This window comes from Pocillopora damicornis, chromosome 4 (assembly GCF_964200805.1).
Source record: "Pocillopora damicornis chromosome 4, jaPocDami1.2, whole genome shotgun sequence".
Classification (NCBI taxonomy): Eukaryota; Metazoa; Cnidaria; class Anthozoa; order Scleractinia; family Pocilloporidae; genus Pocillopora; species Pocillopora damicornis.
In genome coordinates this window covers 25838613-25856112 of record NC_142673.1, presented here as the reverse complement: position 1 = coordinate 25856112, position 17500 = coordinate 25838613, and the positions used below count along the sequence as shown (strand labels likewise).

Below are 17500 nucleotides of genomic sequence, written 5' to 3'. Positions count from 1 at the left end.
GCTAAAGCCAGCTGTCCTTGCATTTGATAGTTCCAAAAAGTTATTTTTTTACATACTACTTGCCAGCCACTTCATCAAGGTAATGAGCTGCCCCAACATGGGGTTGAAGATTTTTTTTTGTTAAAAATGCTCTTGACCTCCAAAAGTGTCTTGACACAACACTTACAAACTTGAATTCTGCCTGGAGAAGCTCCCAGATATGGATACTGCTTGTCTATACAAAGACCACTTTGAAAAACCTACATGCCGTTATGTTTTGTTTAATATTCCCTGATATTCATTTTGATAGCCAAATCTTCCTTCTCAGATGCGCGTATCAGACGCGCGTAATTTTTTCATGTATCTTATTATGCCAAAAATGATGCTAGCACAATCTTAAAGGGCCTATTTAAGGTCTTATATTTAAGTTTCCATTGGGATATCCTCGGCTTTTTTTTGGGACGCAGTTGTGGTCGGCTGCCGTTCGTGTATCGGTTCAAACTTTTTCTTTCCTCTTTTTTCGTATTTTAGGTCCACCGTCTTCGCCGGGTGGTTTACCTCGAAATCTTCCGCATTTAACCGCACACTTTGTTGGAAGAGACGCGGAAGTAAATGAAATCGAAAAGAAACTGCAGACCTTTCGTATGGTTGTTCTTCTTTCTATCCCAGGAATGGGGAAGACTGAAGTGGGAATCCGTGTAAGTCACTTGTTAAAGGAAAGAGGTGACCAGTTTGTAACACATATTCGAGTAGAAAGTCATCATCAGAAGCTCGCAGACATCTGCAGTGAGATTCTTCATCGATTAAGTAGTAAGACCTGGTCGCCAGCCGCTGATTTTATGTCTATTGCGAAGTGTAAACTGTCCGAGCGAAATATCCCAACTGTCATTGTACTAGACAATACAGAGAATATACAGGGCGAGGAATTTGATGAATTCGCTAAATGGCTCGTGAAATCTGCCCCGAATGTACAGTTGATAATCACTACTCGAAAAGATGTTGGATTCTTGTCGGCAGACGTGTTTAAGTTTCGTCTCAAACCTTTGGATCCCGACTCATCTGCTACACTGCTTCGGAATCTTGTTGATGACTGTAGTGAGGAACACTCCAAGGAACTTGCGAAATTATGTGGTGGAATACCACTCCTACTTGTGACCTGTTCAGACTCGCTGAACAATGGTTTCAGTCGCGAGCTGTTAATCCAACAACTAGGGAATAATCCCATACGACTTTTCAGGATCAGTGCGAACGATGTTTATAACACACTAGAAGTATTCTTTAACACTTTTTCCAATGAGGTAAAAACAAATCTTGTCCTTTTTTCTGTTTTCCCATCGGAGTTCTCAGCTGAAGACATTCAGTTTCTTTTTGAAGATTCTTTACACTGTGAGACAGTGAAGACCAGGATGGTCAAGTATGCTCTTCTTCAGAGGGACGCCGATGGAAAGATTAGGATGCATCCTTTGGTGCGAGCTTACTTCCGAACAGAGAAAGAATCTCTAGGCATGGCTGACCTGTTGCGCACCACTCAGTGTGAATTTAATCATCATTACCTTGATCTGCTGAGAGTCTTGAGCAAAGAGTTTATCAGCAAAAATTCTGCTTTGGTTGCGATCGATAAGTTTCGACAGCAGAAAGCAAACATCATGGAAGCGCTGAAGAATTGTCTCGAAGACTCTAGCGATTTAGATGACAAACATTTCGTTTTAGACGTCGTGAACAGTACAGAAGTGCTGGATTTTGTGGCAAAAGTTCTCACACCCCCCAAAGAGTGCACAGTACTGTACCAGAAATGCTGTGATATTGCTGAAGCGTCCGGCGATACGAAGAGGCATGCAGAGAGCTTGAATTCACTGGGATTCCGTCGTCTCTGTGACGTGTCTCACAGCAAAGACAGCCCAGAAGAAAACAAAGTCACACTTGCAAAGTTTAAGGAAGCATATGAAATGCGCAGGACACTATCAGAGGAGGAACAAGAATCCCAAACGCATGCGCACACCGCTAGTAAGCTGGGAGTGTGTTTTGTGCTGCAGGTGAGACCATACTAAATATAAAAGAGGACTGTGTGTCGTTTTTTGTTTTGATTTTCCTACTTATCCCTCCTCTTTAAGGAGAAATTTTCTCAGTGGCTTCTCTTTTAAGTACTATCCCTGGATTCCATTATTTGGGGCTCATGGGAATCTAACGTCAAGGCGAAGTGTGCAAGTTCTCCTCTTCTACCGAAGATTTTAGAAAATCTAATGAAACTTCATCAATAATGGCGAAAATGGATGACTTTGCTTCAATTCTAATGGAGCATCACTCCCACTGAGGTAGACTAGACCCGGATATTTACGAGAGTAATTTGTTTTTCAGGGAGATGAAAAAAAAGGACGAGAGCTCATACAGGAAGGAATTTCAATAAGAGATTCTTTAGGCGACCGTTTGTATGTTGCTGCTGGATACTGTGACCTTGGAAGTAAGTAAATGTTTTGGGTTTCACTCCGTATAACACCCGCGAATCCTTCTAGGAGACTTAATGAAGGCTAAAAAGATGACAAATCGCACTGTGAAATTCCGAATTGGGCGCTTTCTTTCAATAAAACGAGAGAAAAACAAATAAATTTCCAGCTAAATGAGAACTGGAAAGGGGACATACTAAACTTATGTATTGGAATCTCGTCGAGTCTTATTTTCATGGAGAATGAGGGAATGGTCTTATCTTCAGGCTTCGACGCGAAAGCGAAACGAGCAACTCTGAATCTTTGACCCCTAACAGCCTAACTTCCTCATGCATATTCTCCATACTGTTCTAAAACATTCCCAGTGGTATTGACAAGGAGAATTTAGTTAACAACCAAGATCTTGCTTCTTTAATTGGCTATCATTTGATTTATTTTTCATGCGCTTAATGTTTGATTCAAAAGGTACAATTGTCAGGAAAAATTCGAAGTTAGGAACCTTGTGGTCGAAAAGGTTGATATTCCTTGGTTAGTCTGAAAATGAGTTAATTTGTGATATGGGGAGGAATTTGTTAAGTTGAGAAGGAAAGTAGTGTTTCTAAGCCATTTGAGAAATAGTCCTTTAAAAACTTACGGCTTACAAGCTTTATATTCTTTGACAAAATCACCCTCGTACCAGCATTGAATCAGAGGTCAGTCTCGTTATTAAACCAATTGTATCTTTTTGGAACGTGGTATAGATTCATTGAACTATGTAAAACCTGTATCTTGTCTTCACACTTTGTTAGATTCTTATCAATTGTGCGATGATCATCAAAAAGCAATTGACATTTGGAAAGAGAACACTCTGCCAGTTTACAAAGAGCAGCTTGGTGACCACCCTTGGACAGCTTCAATTTTGTCCTACATCGCTGGCTCGTACAAGGCCCTTGCGGCTGGAAGCTCTGAGCGAGGTTACATCGACCAGGCCGAGATGTACTACAGGAAAGCTCAAGGGCTACGAGAGAGGCTGTTGGGTCATCATCAGGATACAGCTCGTTCGTGCGTTCAGCTTAGCGATGTCTTAGTCCTTCAAGGACAATTTGATGAGGCTTGGGAGGAGCTTGATAAGGCCTTTGAAATTCAGAAGGATATTTTGGGCCCTGACCACAAGATCACGAAGGACACTGTACGCAAAATGAGTGATGTGATGGACAAACGAGGATCAAATCCTCGTTAATTGCATATTCTCAAAACCGAAGCTCGTGGTAAAACTCTTGGGTCTTTGTGAACAGACTGAAGCATGTTAATAAAAAGGTAATGTAGTATAATGAACTAAGTTGATAACGTAAATTGGCCACTGTAAAGAGTTTTAAAGCTGACGTTTCGAGCGTTAGTTCTTCGTCAGAGCGAATGACGCAAGGCTAACGATTGAAACCTCAGCTTTAAAATTTTATACGGTGGCCAATTTACGTTTTCAACTCACTTGATAATACTGGATTATTATGTTATACTCTTCTACCGACGCAGCGCCACAGTTTCTTTAGAAACTTACCGATGTAAATAAACCTTGGGCCAACTGGCGTCTCATCATTGTGGCAAGAAAATTTTCTAAATTGATTGGAATAATGTAAAAATCAAGTTTTTGCCTTCTTTTATCATCGTTACGAACGACTTTCATAGTTAGGTTTATCCTTGTCGTGTTTATTGTGTTTCGGTATTGCCACCGTCTTATCCCACAAAATGAAAGGGTATTGTGATACATCAGAGGAAAATTCCTACAGTCATTGCTAAGAAGCCTTTAATACTTATACTAAGCCCATAAGTGTTTTAAAATATTGAAATTTACAACTGTTTGTTGTTTCAAATTGCGAAGTTTATGGAGCACAAACCTGTGAGTAATCGTGAAATAATCAAGCTTAGTCAACCCTGATTTGTACTAATTCCCAGATGCAAGAAACTCAGCCATGAAATATTTAATGTCAGAGCAAGCATCAACCTAAAGTTAACTTGATTTCATCCATTTTTCTTGTCTTCAAACTGAACCTGAGCAACCTACACCCGATAGGTTTTCCTTGATTTTCATTAGTTAGAATATGTGTGAGATTTGAATTTCATTGGCTAGTTAACAACTATTCAGAGGGAGGTGGCTAGTGGTGAATTTTACCATAATTGCTAGACATCGACACTAAGGTGAATAGTAGTTTAAGTATATACTAAAACAGTGAGATTATAAAGCACAAAAAGATGATTTAACTCAGTTATTCCTGCAACGATTACAATATTTTTAGTTGCAAATCCTGCGGCCGTTGCTTGGAGGTGAATAGCAAAGGATATTCGGAGTTTGAGTAGCCAATCAAAGCGCGCCTTTAACGCTTACCACTGTTTTAGTATATACCAATAAAATGTAGTGGTTTAGTTTCTATTGGCTGTTTAACTGTTTCGACTGGTCTAGTGAAAAGGTACTGCTAGTCAGACAGGTAAAATTGTGCAGTTAGTTGACTCCATATTTAGAAAAAGTGATAAGTAACGCTGTTATGGACCAATTAGATTCGAGGACTTTGTTACTGACACAACTTTCTAAGAGGATGAAGATTTAGCTTCTCCCATCGGGAAAATAATTTCTCCGTCTACAGTGAATGTTTGTAAGTAGACTACGAGTAGTCTCTCCTTATCGGCAAAGTTTGTCACGCAGGTCAAAAACATGTCAGTGGAAAATACTTGACGCTAGCGCGTCGCGCGGAACTCTAGCAATGAGGCACACGGAAACTACAGTCTGTATTATTTTAAAATTTACGGCACTGAGTGCGCCGAAAAGGATGGACTACTTGGGTCAAGTTTCTGAGAAGTTTATCCGTGAAAAATAATTTGCGTTAAATTAAAAATTATTTTTCGTGGTCATCTGTTGTTTCTTTTGATCGCGGTTGTTGTCATTCGACGATATGCACTCATCAAGTAACATAGGTGTTTGTAAACAGATGATTTCATTACCCCCAGCAGCGCTGTGGACCTAACGAAAAAGGCTTTATTATGTACTGACAAACCCAAGCTATTGCGATGCATATCCCAAATCATTTGATGCAGTGGAAGGAATCACACTATGGGTAGCCATTTGTGCCAAAAAGTATCAATCGCCAGCGATAAAACTCAATCGTTAGTGCTAAAATATCGATCAATCGCTAGTGATAAAAACTCGATCGTTGGTGTTATGCCGCCAACCAAACGACTTCCTGGTGAGGCTCGTGACATAGGGGTCTATTAAAATGAAATAGTTGCCAGTAATCGGATCCTTGTGTTTACGCAAAGATTTCTGGGATCGCCACGGGGCAAACATTGCAACTCGCTAGAAAGAAATTTATGGCGAAAGGTTGTTTCGACGTCCAAAAAAACGGTTTTGGTACTTGATCATCGTTTTATTGCCGCTTTTCTGTCAGAAATGGGTGTGGGTAATATTCACTGAAAAGGGCAGCGCAAGGTTTTGTTTGAACAATCGTGAAATATGTAGTGAAATCTAGCGATTTACTTTTCTCCATGCCAAAGGGTTTAGTGAAATCGATATCGCCTAATGATCTAGAACTTAAGAAATATCAGTTTTAAATCGCCAAGAAATATGTTGTATTTACTTATTTTAAGTCTACATCTAGGTTTTTTCATGGCTTGGTAAGACAAATTGTGTGCTTGAGCATTGATTATTATAGTGATATATTAAGTGATTAAACACCTACATTGCCTCTTTGCTGTGATCAATGAGAACGAACCAGCGTTGATAATCGGCTCAAACTGAATCCTTTCGTATGCCAAGATGAGTAAGTAAAAATGGGTCGCGTAAGGAGCGATGCACAACTGAATATATACGTCCATATTTTCTGCCGGGTTCCTGTGATCTTGCTTTTCCTCACAAGATCCTTCCAGGAGTTCGAGGAGGTAAGTGGCAGCTCAAAAACCTTTTTCTCTAGGGATTTCCTTTCGTTTTTCATCACCTCTTTCATCTTTCCAGAGGGCAACAGCTGGTAAAAACAATTTCCATCTCCGCTGACGACGACTTCTCTCCTTTGAAGAGGTATATTTTAAGACATCGTAATATGTTTATTTTAAACGTTAACAAGTATAAAAACAGGCTGTACATACAAAAATACCACTGAAAAGACTTACGTGAGTTACATCGGTGCGATTTAAGGCTAATTTTGTAATATGTCGAGACCATTACAGGATAACGACATCACAATTACATTATAGACCTTACGCAAGTAGAGAAGTTAGTCGGTATATTTTATATATATTTCGTGGTAATGTTGAAAAAAACTTATTCTTCCCTCGTATCAACATTATCTTAATCCATTTATGATAAAACTACGGCGGAAAGCGTTGATCTCCCCCCAAAATCCTTTATTTGGACGTCGAAACAACCTTTCGCCATATATTTCCTCCTAACAAGTTGAAATGTTGTCCCGTGGCGATCCCAGAAATCTTTGCGCAAAAACAAGGATCCGGATCCTTTCGCGGGAAAGGTCATCTCGCGACCTCCCGGGGTCAGCAAATGGGTTTAACAAATCCAAAAAATATCATCCAAAGAAGTAAAGAGCAAGGTCAGACTTTTTCGCTTCAACAAAATCTTCTGCCTAGAATTTCTATAGTCCGGCCTGTTTCATAGATTTCCCACACAGCCACTTCAATATATTTTGCCCATTTCATGAAGACTCTTATTTCTCACTGTTTTGGAATATGTAACAAATTCACTTCTACTGTGAGGTGCAGTTCGTGATGTAAAGGAAAAATGCAAATAAAGATCGCGGACGAATGTCCGCGAAAAAACCTCAACACTCTGCTGGAGAATTCCGGATTATCACACCTTTCACTATTCGGTTTCAGCAAACTATTTGGACTCAGTCGGATTCCGCTTTCAATTAAAGATTTCGTATTTTTCTTTCGACAAACCAAACTTAGATAATACTTCTAACTAAAGAGAAAAAAAAAGAAATTTTGAAAGTTTTGACCAGATTTTGTTCCCATTAACGTAATCCAGGACTTCGTATCACTGTTGCGGCTCGCATTAAAGTTTAACATGGATCCTACACAATACCAAAATATATGTCTTCATAGAGAGGTCTTTCACTCCAACATAACCAAGAAGTAGCATTCAGTTGCATTTATTAACTAGGCCTCAAACTAAAAAGTGCAAGCTTACCATTTCTTGTGCTGGAATTTCTGCAAAGAGAACGAACTAGATGCCGCTTTTCTAACGTTTTTAAGCCAAGTTGAATCAGACGTGCATCAGATAGGGTAGGAACCATTTTTGCGGTAATTCACTGAGATTTTAATAATTAGCTGGTACACAGAGATATAAAAGAGGCTTTGTGAAAAAACCAAGGCAAAAAGATGAAAGATTCAGGAGAAGCATATGACATCAACAAGTTGGGGCCGTCCTGGTGTACCGGTACACGGGGGAATTCCTAATGTTTTCATATCCATACATGGAGTTGTGACGCAATTCGTTAATGTTTCGTTCCTTTTTGTACCGGTACACAACCAACAAGTTTACTGATGTTCTCACCTGAATTCAATCTGGAAGGAGAACTCTGGAACACTTCTGTTTTATCTTCTCACAATCTAATTAAAACACAAAATTTAATTATTTGCAGGCAGGTTAGGGAGGAAATTAAAGGATTGATATATGTTACATAAAAAGAAACCCCTTACAATAATAATAAAGCAGAAGCATATTACCTTCATGTACATGCTTCTGAATACAGCTATACCGGCTATTTTTTGAGCAATTATCTTCATATATAACCCGGGTGCAATATAAGGTCGCCGTGGTAAAAGCAATTTTATTCTAACCTTCCTCCTGGAAGGTTGCCTTGAGTATCAAGTTCAGTACCTCAAGAGTAATAAGGCGGGCTTTGAGGGCTACAAAATAATAAAATAATCAACGAATTACGGCAGGCAAATTTACCGATGGTCAATTAAGTATATAGTTTCCTAAAATCATATGGAAAGTTTAAAATGTGCTTCACTTGTGCTACATTTATCGTTCTTAATTACTGATAAAATTTAGGGTTCTCGCATGACAATATTGTCAAAATCAAATTACCGCATCAGACTTAATGTAAACTTGAACATCACTAACTCAATTTCATTTTATTTCAATTTTGGGAAAGGCCATTACTTAGTTCTTGGGGTAAAACAACACTTCTTCGACAAAGCGCGATTTTTTTTAAAGTGAATTCTATCATAGTTAACTGAAGAGAGAAGAGGTAGAAACTTGCGCTCACCGCTCGCTATAATTTGAGAACTTTCTTGGAAAATAAAAATCCTTAAGATAACTTCTTTTCCCTTAACACCACGACTGTATTAAACATTCCAAACAAAAGGACAGGAAATATCTTGAAGAATACAAACACTTTGAAATGTTATTCGAGCGATGAACCGGCGCAAGGGCTTTTAGGCGATGAATGTCAAAGTTATTGTTTTACCGAAACGTGATTTAATTATAAACTGAAGCTAGCATCAAACTAGGATTGGTAAAAAGGTTTCGACTTTTCTGGGCCTTAAAGTAAGAGAAAAACCAGATAAGACACGACTTACCTTCTCTTCTTTCTCGAATCCTGTGTAGTTCGCTTCTCTTTGTTGATGACCTCTTTTCAGTCAGTTTTCAGGAGCGTCTTTGTATTTCCTTTTCTCATTTCTTTTCGCTAGATACTTATGCCTTTTCTTGTTCTATTTCGCGTTCCCCTCGCCTTATTCTGCCTATTTTGGTGTCCTCTCTATCTTTCTTGTGCGTTTTTCTCGACTAGTCTTACGCCTTTTACTTCTTGTTTTTTTCTTTTTGTCGTTCTGTCTCTTTCTTTTCAGCCTATTTTCACTCAAACCCTCTCTCCACGAACTTGAATTATAACTGTTTCATCCCCTTGACAAAGCTTTAGCTCTGCCGGTATTTTTGGTTTGCAAATTTATTAGAAATTGCAAAATGGCTGAGAATTACTGTTCAACTACAACCTCACCAGTTTGATTTCCCGCTCAAAACGCGGGTTGCACGTTATTTGCTTACGCGACTTCACATCTACCAGCCCAATTGAAGCCCTCCTGTGATGTCTAACCATGTGCCTGCAATAAAGCTCGACACTCGAGTATGCGTACTTCATTGTCATCTACCGGTGTCTCTTGGCGCACACTAATGGGGTATCCAAGTTACGCACACAAGGCACCTGCGCACTACCTTCTCCCTTGCCCTTCCATTACGTAATGGCTAAGATAGTGCCCGTGTTACAATTGGTCGCGCATGTTAAAAGTTGCACCTTAGACGGTCGATCGTACCGTTTTAAGTCCAAATTTTTTCGGCTTGATGGGTTACTACTATTTCGTATAATTATGGGGCGACGCTGCGCGCTCTGCGAGCTCTGCTATAACATAAATTAACTGAAGTCAAGCGCTATTCTGTCTGTGTCATAATTTAAGAAGACTTTAAACGAGACGTTTGGAGGTTAGGGACAGTCTTGGCTCACTGAAAAATGACCCAACTGTCTAAATTAAGTAGATTTTAGAGAGCTTTCAAAACTAATTGAAGGAGTGTTATAGTGGCTGAATAACTAAGTCTATAATTTGCTAAATGTCACAGCCGGAAAGCTGTTCAGTTTTACAGAGGAAGAAATGTCAGTCTTGTGAAACACTGTTGGAACACTTGGAGGTTCTGCTCATCACCAGTGTAACATATCTTTATTTGTTTTCTATTAAATTTTTTCCACTGTATGAGGCAGTTAATCAACGAGGTTCTCAGGAATTCAGGCTGAGTTTTTTTCTCTTACTTTGCTTGACAATTAGCTGTTTGTGCTGACACTGAAAAAGTTGTTGATGTGATCACTTCGCCAAGTAATGAAGCTCCTTCACCCACAGTTGGTCTTCTGGACGAAATTGCGTTGGCTTTAGACGGGAAGTCACTGGCTTTGTCCAACTGGTATACCTTGGCGTTAAAACTGGGTGTGCCAAAAAAAACCTGCTGGAAGTTTGAAAGACGATCGACAGAAAATCCGACCGGTAGACTGTTCCAATATTTGGCTACCACTTGCCCACAAAAGACACTTTTAAGTCTGAAGGAAGCTCTGAAATCTATTGAGAGAGGGGATCTGATAGAATATCTTAATGAGAAGAAACTGAGAGGTAGAGTGTCAGCACTGTATCACAAATAAATAAAGTTTAACGAAACCTAATACGTTAGCAGCCAGGAACTTGTTTTTCAGTTATCAAAAGAAAAGTCAGATTCTGCTGCTTTTCAGGTAGTCCCTATGTAGAGCCCAATATGCAACTGGCTGCATGAGTATTTCAAGAATCGATTGAGCAATAGTTCTCTCTGCGTGAAGGCCCCGTTCCTAGGAAGTTAACTAATTATGATCTGTGGCTACCTTTACTTTTCTGTAGACGACATGTTACTTAAAGATATCATAACCCCTGGATCGGAACTCTTAGAAAGGTTGGCGCTAGAACTTAATCGAGAGGAGAATTCTGTAGTAAAAAACTGGACACATCTGGCCTGGAAAATGGAAATACCAGCTGACGTACGTCGAGGGTTTGCTGATGTCAAACAAATCAGGAAAAGTCCTACAAAAGAGGTTCTAGAATGGGTGGCCGCGCAGTTCCCTGAAATAGCATTAAGTGACGTTGAAAAAGCACTGGATGAGATTCAGCGAAACGACGCTATACAGATAATATCTAAGCATTCTCCAAACACAGTTAGTAAGTACTCGCTGATATAAGTACATTGGGGATTTTTGACAGTTTCACTGTTTGCCTTTAATTTTCTGAAATAATCTCCTTGTGTCCTCGCTGCGGCACTTTCAGTTTCCTATTCTTAAGCGTGTTATTTTTCTTTAAACAGGCCATGATCTCTAATGTGCATTACCTCTTACCCCTTGTACAAGAGATAGCTAGAAAAAAAGTGATGGCGTACAGGCACATGTTTAACAAATAGGTTCCAAGTTGCCGTGCGTCTGTTCAGTAATAGATCACAGATGACGTCAAAATGTGGTAAGAACAAAAAAGTGGCACACGAGGCGCAGCTCTATTCTATTAAGTTATAAATACAATAGTTTCTAGCTCATCGCTTTGGTTAATGTTTACAAGTGAAACGAGTAAAGAATGAAACATCCCTTTTCAGATGTTTTGACCGTGTGGCACATAGTTAAAGGAGTGGGCTAGAGGTACTACACTTAAAGGGGTTATGTTTCACTAGGCATGGCCAATATCTCCGGTATCATTTCAACAATGGACTTTGACGACTGGGCCTAAATTTTTGTTTTTCCAGCTTGAATTTCATTGAATTAAACTCGAATTTTCATTGAATTTTCATTGAATTGAACTTGAATTGTCATTAAAATGAACTTAAATTTCATTTGAATTTTATCGAATTTCATCGAATTTCATCGAATTTCATTTGAATTTCATTGAATTTCATCGAATTTAATCGAATTTTGGTATTGAATATTGCAACAATGGGCTTGCCATGCCATAACAGTAACTAACGGCGTGATTTCATTCAGCCGACTTAAGCTAAATGTCCTTGCATTCGATAGTTCCAAAAAGTTATTTGTTTACATACTACTTGCCAGCCACTTCATTGAGGCAATGAGCTGCTCCAACATGGGGTTGGAGATTTTTTTTTGCTAAAAATGCTCTTGACCTCCAAAAGTGTCTTGACACAACGCTTACAAACTTGAATTCGCCAGGAGAAGCTCCCAGATGTGGATGCCGCTTGTCTATAAAAACACCACTTTGAAAAAAGCTCCACACCCATGTGTTTTGTTTAAAGTTCCCTGATATTCTCTTCGATAGCCACATCTTCCTTCTCAGATGCGCGTATCAGACGTTCGTAATTTTGTCATCTTTATTATTATGCCAAAAATTATGCTAGCACAATCTCAAAGGGTCTATTTGGGGTCTTATATTTCGGTTTCCATTAGTATATCCTCAACTTGTTTTCGGGACATCTGTTGTGGTCGGCTACCGTTCTTGTATCTCTTTAAACTTTTCTTTCCTTTTTTTTTCGTATTTTAGGTCCACCGTCGTTGCCGGCTGACCAACCTCGAAATCTTCCGTATTTAACTGCACATTTTGTTGGAAGAGACGTGGAAGTAGATGAAATCTTAATGAAACTGCAGACCTTTCGTATGGTTGTTCTTCTTTCCATCCCGGGAATGGGTAAGACTGAAGTGGGAATCCGTGTAAGTCACTTGTTAAAGCAAAGGGGAGACCAGTTTGTAACGCATATTCGAGTAGAAAGTCATCATCAGAAGCTCGAAGACATCTGTAATGAGATTCTTGATCGACTGAGTAGTCGCACCTATTCGGAAACTACTAATTTTAAGTCTCTTGCGAAGCGTAAACTATCGGAGCGAAATATCCCAACTGTCATTGTACTAGACAATACAGAGAATATACAGGGCGAGGAATTTGATGAATTCGCTCAATGGCTTGTGGAATCTGCCCCGAATGTAAAGCTGGTAGTCACTACCCGAAGACATGTTGGATTCGTTTCGCCAGACGTTTGTAAGTTTCCTCTCGAACCTTTGGATCCCGACTCGTCTGCTAAACTACTTCGGAGCCTTGTTGATGACTGTAGTGAGGAACACTCCAGTAAACTTGCTAAATTATGTGGTGGGATACCACTCCTTCTTGTGACCTGTTCTGACTTGCTGAACAATGGTTTTAGTCGCGAGCTTTTAATTCAACAGCTCGTGAATAATGCCATAAAACTTTTCAGGATCAGTGCGAAAGATGTTTATAACACGCTGGAAGTATTTTTTGACAATTTTTCCGATGAGGTAAAAGAAAATCTTGTTCTTTTTTCTGTTTTCCCATCGGAGTTCACAGCTCAAGACATTCAGTTTCTTTTTGAAGATCCTTTACTCTGTGAAAATGTGAAGACCAGGATGGTCAAGTATGCTCTTCTTCAGAGGGACGCCGATGGAAAGATGAGGATGCATCCTTTGGTCCAAGCCTACTTCCGGACAGAGAAAGAGTCTCTAGGCATGGGTGACTTGGGGCGCACCACTCAGTGTAAATTTAATCATCATTACCTTGGTCAGCTGGGATTCTTGAGCAAAGAGTTTATCAGCAATTCATCAGCGATCCAAACTTTTCGACAGCAGAAAGTGAACATCATGGAAGGAATGAAGAATGGTCTCGAAGACTCGAGTGATTTAAATGACAAAAACTTCGTTTTAGACGTTGACAACAGTATAGAAGTACTGGGTTTTGTGGCAAAAGTTCTAACACCCCCTAAAGAGGGCACAGCGCTTTACCAGAAATGCTGTGATGTTGCTGAAGCCTTCGGCGATAAGAAGAGGCATGCAGAAAGCTTGAATTCACTAGGATTCCGCCGTCTCTGTGACGTATCTCACAGCAAAGACAGCCCTGAAGAAAATCAAGTCACACTTGCAATATTTCAGGAAGCATATGACATGCGCAGAACATTACCAGAGGAGGAAAAAAGTCCGAAACGCATGCACACACAGCTAGTAAGCTCAGAGTATGTTTTGTATTGCAGGTGAGACCATAGTAAATATAAAAGAGGACTGTGTGCCGTTTTTTTGTGTTGATTTTCCTTATTATCTCTTCCTTTTTAGGGGTAATTTTCTCAATGGCTTCCTTCATAAGTACCATCCTTGTATTTTCTTTTGGTTGGGGCTCATGAGAATCTAACGCCAAGGCGAAGTGTACAAGTTCTCCTCGTGTACCGAAGATTGTAGGAAATCTAATGAAACTTTATCAATTATGGCGGAAATGGGCGAGTTTGCCTCAATCCTAATGGGATATCACTGGCACTAAATAAGACTGGACCGGGATATTTATATGAGTTATTTATTTTGCAGGGAAAAAAAAAGGATAAAAGCTAATACAGGAAGGGGTTTCAATAAGAAATTCTTTAAGTAATTGTTTGTATGTTGCTGCTGGATACTGTGACCTTGGAAGTAAGTAAATGTTTTGGTTTGCATTCCGTATAATACCCGCGTATCCTTGTAGGAGACTGAATGGAGGCTAAAAGGATGACAAAGCGCACTGTGAAACTCCAAATTGGGTGCTTTCTTTTAATAAACCGGGAAAAAAACAAATAAATGTCCAGTTAAATGAGAACTGAAAAGGGGACATACTAAACTTATGTATTGGAATCTCGTCTACTCATATTTTCATGGAGAAAGAGGGAATGGTGTCATCTAAAGGCTTGGACGTGAACGTGAAACAAGCAACTCCGAATGATTGACCCCCAACAGCTTAACTTCCGCATGCATATTCTCCATACTGTTTTAAAACATTTCCAGTGGTATTGAAAAAGAGAATTTCGTCAACAACAAAGATCTCTCTTCTTTAATTGGCTATCGATTGATTTATTTTTCATGCGCTTATAATGTTTGTTTCAAAAGGTACAATTGCAAGGAGATTCGAAGTTAGGAACCTTGTGGTTTAAAAGGTTGATGTCCTTGGTTAGTCTGACAATTAGTTGATTTGTGATATGGGGAGGGATTTGTTGATTTGAGAAGGAAACTAATAGCCCTTTAAAAGTTTACGGCTTACAAGCTTTATATTCTTTGACAAATTAACCTTCGGCGCGTACCGGCTTTGAATCAGAAGTCCTTCTCTTTATCCATACTAGTTGTTAGGATTCATTAAACTTTGTAAAATTTATAACTTGTCTTCACACTTTGTATTTCTAGTTCAAATACTATTATAGGGGAATATATCTCGTAAAGTAAGAATACAAATTTCCAACTAAGTCGCCCTCACTCTATGTTTGGAACCTTGGCACCCTAGATATGTCATTGCATGTCCAGCGCCATGGACTGACAAACCCAAGCTGTTGCAATGTATATCCCAAATCATTTGATTCAGCGAAATCCATGTGGGAATCATACTATGGAGAGCCATTTGTGCCCAAAAATATCAATCGCTAATGATAAAACTCAATCGTCAGTGCTAAAATATCAATCAATCGCTAGGGATAAAAACTCAATCGTTAGTGTCATACCGCCAACTATAAACGACTTTCTGGCGAGTCTCGTGACAAAGGAATCCATTGAAATGAATGAGTTGCCAGTAATCGGATCCTTGTGTTTGCGAGATGACCTTTCCCGCGAAAGGATCCGGATCCTTGTGTTTGCGCAAACGTTTCTGGGATCGCCACGGGGCAAACATTACAACTCGCCAGAAAGTCGTTTATTTGGACGTCGAAACAACCCTTCGCCATACATTGCCTCCCAACAAGTTGCAACGTTTGTCGCGTGGCGATCCCAAAAATCTTGGCGCAAACACAAGGATCCGGATCCTTTCGCGCGAAAGGTCATCTCGCGACCTCCCGGGAAAACGAATAGGTTTAACAAAGCGAAAAAACATCATCCGAAGAAGCAAAGAGCAAGGTCAGGCTTTTCCGCTTCATCAAAATTTTCTGCTTGAAATTTCTGTGGTCCGGCCTGTCCCACAGATTTCCCACACAGCGACTTCTCTTTTTGCCCATTTTCATGAAGACTCCTATTTCTCACTGTTTTGGGATATGCGACAAATTCATTTCTACTGTGAGGTGCAATTCGAGATGTCAAAGAAAAATGCATATAAAGATCGCGGACGAAAATCCGTGGAAAAACCTCAACACTCTGCAGGAGAATTCCGGATTATCACACCTTTCATGATTCAGTTTTAGCAAACTATTTGGATTCAGTCGGATCCCGCATTCAAATAAATATTCTGTATTTTTTTTTCCACAAACCAAACTTAGATGATACCTCTAAAGAAAGGAAAAAAGAGATTTTGAAAGTTTTGAACAGATTTTGTTCCCATTAATGTAATCAAGGAATTCGTATCACTGTTGCGGTTCGCATGAAAGCGCAGCTTTGATCCTACACAATACCAAAATATATGTCTTCATAGAGAGGTCTTTTATTCTGACATAACCAAGAAGTAGCATTTAGTTGCATTTATTAACTAACTTCGAACTAAAAATGCAAGCTTACCATTTCTTGTGCTGCTATTTCTGCAAAGAGAACGAACTAGTTGCCGCTTTCCTAACGTTTTTAAGCCAAGTTGAATCAGTTGTGTATCAGATAGGGTAGGAACTATTTCTACGGTATTGTCCTGCGCTCCAAAGTTATGAATAACGTCACTTCCAACACCAACTGACTCTAGTAATCGTCTCATATCACTGTTTGGAGCGGACGTCGCCATTTTCCATGTGCTCGAGTTCAGTCTTCATGAAAATGGATGGAAAAGGCAGCGAATTGGTTCATATTTGCAATACCAGTGGGAGACGCGTTCAAGTTGCCGTCGATTACATCCCTACCATTTGAGACCGTCCTCGCGCATGTTGATGGTAGTCGGGAATGATGTTTGTAGCCAGTAAACAAAGGCAGATATTTCAAGTGTGGCGTTCATGAGTTAGATCTGGCAGAGCTTGATCGATAATAATTATGATTTATTAAAAACAATTACTATTCAAGATATGTCTTAGGATTTCAATGTCCCTTATCAGATTTCAAGAAATTAAGCAAATTTTATTGGTTCATCTTTGCTTGACAAGCGGAAGACTGGTTCAAGTTAGAATCAATAACAAATCGGTACTAACGCTAACGATTGAGTTTTATCACTAGCGATTGATATTTTAGCACAAACTTAATAATGATGATTAATAATTTATTATTAAATTTCTGTTGCGCAAATATCAATATGAAATTTTCATTTCATTCAAAATACGATAAAAATTACATAATAATCACAATAATACAACAAATTAATTATTGAATCGAAAAATTAAAATGAGAAATCACGATTGAGTTTTGTTACTAGCGATTGATATTTTTGGCAAAAATGGCTCCCCATAGGAAATCCGCGTGTGACACATCCACATATTTTAACAAAGATTTCATCATCGATTTTTACATTTCAGACAATAAGCTTACTGGTCAAATGTTTTAATGTTTAATGATTTCTAGGAATTGGAAATACGTGCTTGCCCGATAAGCGTTCAAAGTTCCCATCCATAAAACCATCTCGGTAAGTTTAATTTGTTTTTCATATAATTTACTACGAATCCAACGAATGATATACTTATACAGAAGCTTGATTGA

General features: G+C 39.2%; 2 protein-coding genes across 3 annotated transcripts in view; both read left to right on the top strand.

Moving 5' to 3' along the window:
* The window catches only part of LOC149047415 (uncharacterized), a 14662-nt gene extending 4310 nt beyond the window's left edge, over positions 1-10352 (top strand). Inside the window, exons 2-5 of one of the 2 annotated variants that reach the window (XR_016185917.1) lie at positions 511-2012; positions 2335-2437; positions 3209-3716; positions 10218-10352. Coding sequence is in view for 1 of the 2 variants with exons in the window: in XM_089204108.1 (XP_089060234.1) it covers positions 511-2012; positions 2335-2437; positions 3209-3639 (2036 nt within the window). In the remaining variant the exon portion in view is untranslated. Of the gene's footprint in view, positions 1-510; positions 2013-2334; positions 2438-3208; positions 5301-10217 lie in introns of those variants that run through there. The other variant, XM_089204108.1, reaches the window with a different exon arrangement.
* On the top strand, positions 7776-14226 carry LOC149047414 (uncharacterized). The gene is made up of 5 exons (XM_089204260.1): positions 7776-7833; positions 10218-10553; positions 10812-11126; positions 12444-13935; positions 14015-14226. Exons 1-5 carry the CDS (start codon positions 7776-7778, stop codon positions 14088-14090), a joined length of 2277 nt encoding a protein of 758 aa, XP_089060386.1. The 3' UTR covers positions 14091-14226.
* Positions 14227-17500: the final 3274 nt, after the last annotated feature.